Here is an 8674-nt window from a genome sequence, read left to right as displayed (position 1 = left end):
CACATGATAAAATCTGAAGAGTTTAAAAAAAATGTCTGTCTCATTTACCTTTAATGTCCCATTGTTTACTTTTTTATGTTTCCATGACAGTATATCTGTTAAATAGGTCCGACAGAAGGTAATATACATATATGATGCTGCACACATATTGTTAACTGATAATTGGTGATATTGCGTAATAATAATTAAGTGATAATAAAATGCTCTCTCAAATGTTACTACCCGGCTAAAAATGTGCTAAATATGATTCAGCAGGTTGGCTAACGTCAGCCTAAGTGAAATTCTGTATCGAAATCTGTGAAGTAGACAAGATTCAAAAGACAAATTCTGATGTTTTATATTTTACTGAAGCCGACAGGGGGCATTGAACCGTAATTTGTAAACGTTATAGTAAATTTAGCATACACAGTCGACAATATAAAACTTACCTTGTGGATCGAAGCTGCAGTTTCTGTCAGGACGATTTAAATTAGGCTACAGGCGCAAAACCAGTTGCTGAGTTGATTCTGAAATAAACACATCAGTGGCTTTAAAAAACCTTAACATAACACAATAGCTGTAACCTGTTGGATTATTTTAATTATGTATAGTGTTCTCTCCGAAGCAAGCGTACAGAGAGGCAGGTGGGAAGTACGCGTGTGAGGAGGCGTGGCTACTTTCACCATTAAAGTGCTCGTGCTGGTAGGTGATGGCGTTTGACATGCAGATCATCTGATGACTTTCTTCAAACAATGGACGTCAGTTGATCCAACAGTTGGTGCTTTGAAATAAACCAGATAATTTTATTTACTGGTAGGTAAATGTCGCTTGACCTCGTTCTATATCAGATGTTGCTTTTATGTAATTGGTCACTTGTTTGAACATCACACATTTTAAAGTTTGTTAACTATGGTTGGAGGGATTTTAACTTTAATTTAGACCATTTTGAAGACAAGAATTTTCAAATAAGTACTTCATTAATGATAATGTGTTGTCAATGCAGTTCTAATGCGTAATGTGATGTGCACTGTGTTATTGTATGTTTGAATGATCGTTTTTGTAAACATGCTGTAGAGTTGCTCTGAGCAGCAGTGATGTTTAAAGGCCTTTCGTTTTTTTTTTTTTTGCGTTTAAATGGTTCATTCCATATTATTTGTGTTTTTATTTTAGGAATGTGTTTTAGGGATATATTTTTATGTTTTTATATGATTTGAATAACTGCAACGTCAGTAGCATTTCTTTAGTTAACATTGTAGTTCCTTATACGAATGAAATGTCATTTTAACAGCCTAAAGTCCTTTTCACAGAGATACCATAATATGCAAAGTATCATTTATGCAGGATGATGGTAATAAAATAGTTTGTTTGACTCGCAAATTGGTCATGTAAAGTATTTTCTTATCTGACTTCTTATATCACATCACTTCAAATAGCCAGCTTTCTCTACCAGTCATTGTATTGGCATTTTAAATTTATATTTCTGCTACGATGTGCATATATATTTTTGACAATATTTGATGCCTTGCATTAAGAAAAGTAGATTTTAATAATCATACTAAAGAAAGCATACGTTTAATTGTTTTGGCAATGTGAATGCTGGGTCAGTCTAACATTCAGTTTAGTCATCTTGCTATCTAATATGTTCTAATCTTCATCATTTGTCTGTTTTATAAATGTGTAATTTTGTGGATTTCTACATTTGAGGGCATTGGACATCATTTGAGTCTGCCAATGGATGGAGCTCCAGTTGTAACCATGGCAACTCTACCTCATCATCCTCGTGGAACCTCCAGCTGCTTTCAAAATGAGACCTCACCCTTCAGATGTACCACACAGCCCCCACCTCCTTTGGGCCCACCTGCCCCACCACCACCACAATCGGCCTTGCCACCTCCACCTCCTCCTCCGTTGGCCCTACCACCACCACCTCCTCCTCCGTTGGCCCTACCACCACCACCTCCCCCGCCCCCTTCACATATGGGGGACCCCTTCACAAGGACTGTCCACCGGCGCTCCAAAATGCGTAACTTCAATTGGGATGCCATCCCCAGGCACAGCGTTGTAGGCAAGCGCAATGTGTGGACGGCCCAACGCAACCTTGAGGACTTTGAGCTGGACACAAAGCGCATGGAGGAGCTTTTCAGCCACAGTGAGCAGCACGGTGCAGTTCGGAAGGGTGGGACAGTGCGGAAAAGTGTGTGGGGGCTTTCGCAAATGATTACAGAGACTGAGAATGTAGGTGATGTTCCTTAATCAGGCCTGTTTTATTATTGTAACACTCGTTCGTTCACCCAAAAAGAAAAATTATTGCGTTGTTTACTCGCTCTCATGTCATTCCAAAACTGTATGACTTTATTTCTTCTGCAGAACACAGAAGATATTTTGAAGAATGTTTTTAACCGAACAACATTGGTCCAATTGACTTCTATTCTTACTGTTTCCAATTTCTCTGGAAAATATGCAGTATATAATCATTTGTTCAACATTTTCCCTTCCTTATTGTATTTTACAGCAAGCGCTGTTGTTGAATGTGTAACAGATAATATATGCTGCGTTTTTTATTTCAGGTTTCAATTATCAACTCCAAGAAAAGTATGAGTATTGGAATTTTGCTGAAACAGTTTAAAAGGTAAGTCAAAGCAGATGTTGTCTACAATAGTGGTTCTCATACTGGGGGCCGTGACCCTAAGATGGATCCAGGGGGGCCACAGATTTTGTGGCATTTTATGAAATATGGAAAATTTTCTAAGATTTTATGCTATCAAACATCAGAAAAATTAGACCACCAACCAAAAGAATGGATCTTCCAGCGTTGTATAACTGAATATGTTTTTGTTTTAATTAAAATTCTAAGTTTAAGATTACAAGCCTTTATTTGGGGGGCCACAAAGCAATGCACTCTACACAAAGGGGGCCTAACAACGAAAAAGTTTGAGAACCACTGGTCTACAACAATCATATCTGAAAGAACATGCCATCCATTATGTGATTGCTGGGAGCTCACAAAATGACTGAGAAGCATGGTTTTGAATGCATATCTGCACTGGTGCACTCCAGGTCAGCAAAGGATATTGTGGATGCTGTAAGGCACGGCAATCTGTGCTTTGCTTCAGGTAAACTAAGAGAGCTCAGCAAGCTTCTGCCTGATGACTTGGAGGTAAACTAATGATTCTAATGATGCTAAACTATACTTCAACTATGATCAGAAGTGTTGTTAATGTTGCTTTTGTGTCGACGTGTTCCAGTCAAAGAAACTGGTGTCGTTCAATGGGGATTTATCTCAGTTAAATGAGGCTGACTGGTTTATGGTGATGCTGGTTCAAGTGCCGGGGTGAGTTGTGCTGTCATGATTCATATGTAAACATAAATACTCTGAATAATCATATTTACAATCAGAGTTGAGACACACTTCTAAGAAATCTAAGATGATACAGACGTGATGTGTTTTCAGGTACAAAGTGAGGTTAAAGAGCCTGCTGCTCCGAGAGGAGTTTTTTCCCTTCGTTGAAGAGATCAAACACTCAATTGCTGTCATGACAACAGCAGCGAATGGTACTTTTCTGCATCTTTCTTTTACAAAATTTTAAACGGACCTTTTATGTATTATCTTGTGTGTTTGTACAACGTCTAATTTTTAATAACTTTATATTTGTAACACTTGCCACATGACCAAAGCCAGAAAGCCCATGAAAAAGTTATTAACAGGTATGTTTTCTCCATTTTGTGGTCAGAACTGCTTGCTTGTGATGACTTGCATTCGATTATCAGATTGGTGCTGAAGGCCGGTAACTATATGAATGCTGTAAGTGTCAATCAAACTGTTCTTTTCAGTTCCTTAAACTGCATATGAATTCGTTTTATATCTGACTGGCTTAATTTTGCTCAGGGTGGCTACGCAGGCAGTGCTATCGGCTTCAGGATGATGTCATTACTCAAACTGGTAGACACCAAAGCAAATAAACCTGGCATGAACCTTATGCACTATGTGTCTATGGTAAACTAAGTCTGAGATGATGAACACTAAATACGTTAACTGACATTAAACATAGTGACTGTATGCGATTTATTTTTTTATGAACCGCAGCAAGCTCAACAGATCGATGAGGTTTTGCTGCAATTCCCTGAACAGCTTCAGCACATTGGGATTGCTGCGAGGTGGGTATCATGCTTGCCTGACTCGGTTCATTCACGGGGTCATGATGTTTAAAGATGCATTACTGCTTTGTTCACGAATGCAATACAGAATCCAAAAACAAGAGGTGGAGATGGACTTTCAAAAGGAACTGGAGAAAATTAGGCAAGCAAAAACCGATGCCAGTAAACAGCCAGATCTCCAACATCAGATGGAAGCATTTCTTCGAGTGAGACGCAACTCTGTTATGTTTAAGAAATACCAAGTATTCGGTTCACCGGTTCACCCAAAAATGAAAATTCTGTCTTTTACTCACCCTCAAGCTGTTTGATGACCACAGAGAAAGATATTTGGAAGAATGCTTGTAACCAAACACTTCTTGGACACCATTGACTACCAGAGTAGGAAAAATCTTGTAAATTAGTTGTTCTGTTGAACACAAAAGAAGATATTTTGAAGAATGTAGGAAAGCAAAAGGTTCTTGGGGCACTTGACTACCATTGTAATTTTTAATGTGAGTAAATGATGACTTTTTATTTTTGCGTGAACTGTCCCTTTAAATATCAGGGCTTTTGGAGTAATAGATATTCACTCTCGCACAGATGGCAGACATGCGGCTTGCCGATGTTGAAGCCTCCCTTCAGGAACTGGACACCATCAGTAAATCTGTAGCCGAGTATTTCTGCGAAGACCCGTCCACATTTAAACTAGAGGAGTGTTGCTCTATCTTTCATTCCTTCTGTGAGCGGTTTGAGAGAGCTACACAGGTAAAACTTTTGAGAAAATACAGGAATTCAAATTTGACAGAAATCGCAACAATGAGCTGAGCATTCAATATTTTGTGCCAAGTTGCCACATGGCTCAGCAACGTTTTTATTAAAAATGAATGTGCACACGCATTTATGTCTTGCAGGACAACCGCGAACGAGAGGCTGCAGAGACTCGCAAGCAACAGCAGAGAGAACGAGAAGTGCTGACCAGAACGGCCAAGCGTCGGTCCACCGCCACGTGCTCCGACCGAGATGTGAAGGATGACGCCTCTGCTCTAGAATCCGTGCTGACAAGTTTCCTCAACCAGCGCGCTCCTCGCAGGAGGCCCGGCGGACTCTCGCCTGTCACGGACAGCCCTGTAAAATTCAACAAAAACAACATCCCTCAGGTTGAGGAGCGTGAGGGCAGCGGGGATCTGGACAGCCCTACCAAGGCCAAAGAGGAGGAAACCAATATCTGTGACTCGGAAAGCTCACGGGTACGAGAACCAGAAGAAAGCTGCCAGAAAGAAGAGGTCGCATCTTGTGCTGTTGATGACATTCAGCGTGCACGTGCTGCGTCGAAGAGAGGACACTGCATTGATGATAACCTGATTCCTGAAGGAAATGAATGCAAAAAAGAGAACAGAGAAGCTTTAGTGGCATCCGAGGATGAAGACGTGGTCAAAGAAGAGGTGAAGAATAATAGAGACGTGAATAAAGGAGAACTGGAGGAAGAGAAAAGAGAAGAGGAAGATAAAATGCCTGAGCTCACCGGTAAGGTCATACGCTTTCAAGATTGCATCGGAGGCCTGACTGAAACCTCAACACCCGGTCGTTCGCGAGCTCACAGCGTGTGCACGTCCACCCCTCGCCAGAGGGAGGTGGATCTAGCTTTGCAGAATGGGATAGGAGGTCTGGGTTCACCGTGGACCATACTTAGCCCCCGCATCTCCCCTCATAACACTCCACACCATAACACTCCACACCGTAGCACTCCACGCCGTAGCACGCCTCATCGCAGGCACTCTTTTAACCTTTCAAGGTTTGACATTCTCGATGATGGCGTTTGGGCATTACCTGACACACCTGTACGCAGCAAGCCCCCATCTTTGGCTCACATTGGCAAGATTTGCTCAGAGGATGGCGTTTCGTGTTCTCTGGCGAGTCAGAATGCAGGTGTGGCAAGTGCGTCTTCACTACCAGACTGTCCTTCAAAGCGAATCCCAGCGCAGGGGACGTTTGTGAGGTCTGTCTCGCTTACTGATGAAAAAGAGCCAGCACTCAACCTCAAACTGGGACAGATCTTTCAGAGACGTACAGGACAGGACCTTCCTCCAGATAAAAGACCAGAACCCTCCGCGCTTGTAACTTTCTTTCGACGATTCGGGGACAGACACAGGGCGGGAACATTCAGTTAAAGGAATGCCTTTCCAACTGTCTAGTTTTAACTGGGTTTTACCTCTACGGATTTGGGGATGACATTTTATTATACCCGACACAATTGATGACGAATGAAGACAAACGGGAAATTGTAACATTCGTGATGTCTGTTGTGTTTAAAGGAACACGGTACAGATGTCATCGTCTTGATATTTTACCTGTTTTTATTTGAAGACTTCAGCATTGTTGTTACTAACAAGCTGTTTTACGTGTTTTCTGAAACGCATCTTATTTTTGTTTGTTGTGTTAAGTCTGTTGTATATTTTCATGTAATAAAGTGTGGATTCCACATTACAGCCTTGTGTGTTTCTTTACAAACACTATAGACACTTCGGACGACATAAACAACGTCGGTTCAACTTCCTGTTTTAATTTTGTTTTAACACTACCCAAAAGTTTGCACAAATTACATTTGAACATTAACTTAAACAAGTATCCTTAAGACTTAATTATATACAGTTTGTAGGGTTAAAAAAGAAAAAGAAAACTGAAGTGCTTCTGGACCAGTGTTGACATCTTGCAAAGTGGTCTAATTGCATTCTAAAGGTCATATTTACAGTTATAAATTAAACTTTTTCTTGCAGGACCATGCTATTTTTTATTTCTATGATTTATCATTCTATATTATGGAGAAAGTGTAGAAGTCATTTTTTGGCACATTGGCTACCATTTGTGTAACAACATTTTTACCCCAAAAAATATGTTTAAACTGGTTACTGCTATAGTAAACATATTTTTAAGGAGGAAAACCATAATTTTGTGAAGTATTGTTGTGTTATGTCTGTCAAGGGTTTATTTTAGGCCATCTCAGAGAAAGATATCTCCAGTGTTGTGCAAGATATTTCTAATTTTCCACTCCGGCTATTATTTTGCTGCCCTGGAAATGGTATTGATCTCTGCCATGTCTTATATATTTATGTATCTTATATATTCTATGTTAGCAGAAACAAAGTCTAAGCTTCAAAACGTTTGTACTGTGTGTCTGCTCTTGTTCATCAAGATAAAAAGGCAAATAAGGAGCACTGTTGTCTAGATGATGGTGTATGTTTCCAGTGTGATCTTCTTTGGCTGGCGTCGCAGTAAAATAATACCTCCTGGAAAAAGATCAGCAGAGCACAGACTCTTCTTTCATACGGTCCACACTCCTCTGATTTCCCACAATGAAGCCTAATTTTGTTCCTGAAACATTCTGTTTCAGATGTTGCTGAAGAAAGTCTATTTTTGTGCGACCACGAGGGAAATTGTAAGTACCCCATCATCAGTCCACTGCCAATTTGCCGAAATGCAAAAAGAAGCTGTGATGGTGTCTGTACTTTTGGTGTCTCAAAAAAAAAAAAAAAAAAAAAAAACCTTTTGAGCACCTTTTAACCCTGTTGAAAAAAAAACAGCATATGCTGGTTTCAGCTGGTCATGTGCTGGTTTAAGCTGGACATGTGCTAGTCCTAGCTGGTTTAAGCTGGTCAAACCAGCATCAAAACATACCTAACCCTTATGTTTAACTTTAAATCTCAAAATGTCAACAGTTTTGCGTCCAGAGAATGTTTGTGTTGGTGTGTGCGCGTGTGTGGGTGTGTGCGCGTCCGTGCATGAGTGAGTGACTGAGAGAGAGAGAGAGAGAGAGAGAGAGAGAGAGACTTGCAGTTGCAGAGAAGGACCAAAGAATCCTTCTAATGCCAAAAGCGCTTGAAAACAGGGAACTCTCCTTTTAATAAAGCTGAACATCTGTGGGCTGCAAACCATCTGTCTTGTGATTTGATTCTGTTTCATGAAGTAAGTACAACTTATCTATTTTAAATATAAATCGCGAGAAGATTTTGCCTCATGCACGTGTGCTAGTACACATAGCCTACTTATATAACAATACTGATAGCTGTTGATTGTATCAAAATAGCTACAGTATAATATTGATTTAGAGTAGTACACAACTTTAATATGACATCATCCAATGCCTAGTGCTAGCATATTTACAAATATGATGTGGTTAGCAACTAAAACAGTGGTGCGAGTAATAAAGACGATGAATTGTTTTTGTGTTGTACATAATCTAAGTTTACGTGTTGTAAATGAAATGGTGTGTTTGTAGGGAACACCCACGAGCTCTTTCTACAAGGAATGCTTTAGCTGTAGTATCGAAAACGTGCACTAGATGTCACTCTAGGTCAGTAATGTTTAGTAAATGAGTTCTGTCCTGACTGCGTGGTGTTTCGAGTCAGATCCGTGGGCGTGGCTTGTTGGTTTTGACGAAATCCTTGGTGTTTCAAGTCTTACGAAACCTTTACCCTAACCCTAACCTTACCCTAACCATCTAAACTACCTATGATTGTTAAAATTGCCAAAAAACACGCTTGCGTGATGACGTCAGACTCGAAAC

The 8674-nt window shown here is 40.2% G+C and overlaps 1 protein-coding gene across 1 annotated transcript; it reads left to right on the top strand.

The window, feature by feature from the left end:
• Positions 1 to 304: 304 nt before the first annotated feature.
• On the top strand, positions 305 to 6501 carry fhdc3 (FH2 domain containing 3). The gene is made up of 12 exons (XM_057320309.1): positions 305 to 792; positions 1684 to 2214; positions 2547 to 2608; positions 3037 to 3136; positions 3225 to 3310; positions 3431 to 3531; positions 3711 to 3781; positions 3866 to 3973; positions 4064 to 4134; positions 4223 to 4340; positions 4714 to 4878; positions 5025 to 6501. Exons 2-12 carry the CDS (start codon positions 1711 to 1713, stop codon positions 6279 to 6281), a joined length of 2643 nt encoding a protein of 880 aa, XP_057176292.1. The 5' UTR covers positions 305 to 792; positions 1684 to 1710; the 3' UTR covers positions 6282 to 6501.
• Positions 6502 to 8674: the final 2173 nt, after the last annotated feature.

The sequence above is a fragment of the Triplophysa rosa genome, linkage group LG22 (genome assembly GCF_024868665.1).
Source record: "Triplophysa rosa linkage group LG22, Trosa_1v2, whole genome shotgun sequence".
Lineage (NCBI taxonomy): Eukaryota > Metazoa > Chordata > Actinopteri > Cypriniformes > Nemacheilidae > Triplophysa > Triplophysa rosa.
The sequence above is the reverse complement of the archived record's forward strand: the minus strand, read 5'-3'. Positions and strand labels throughout refer to the sequence as shown.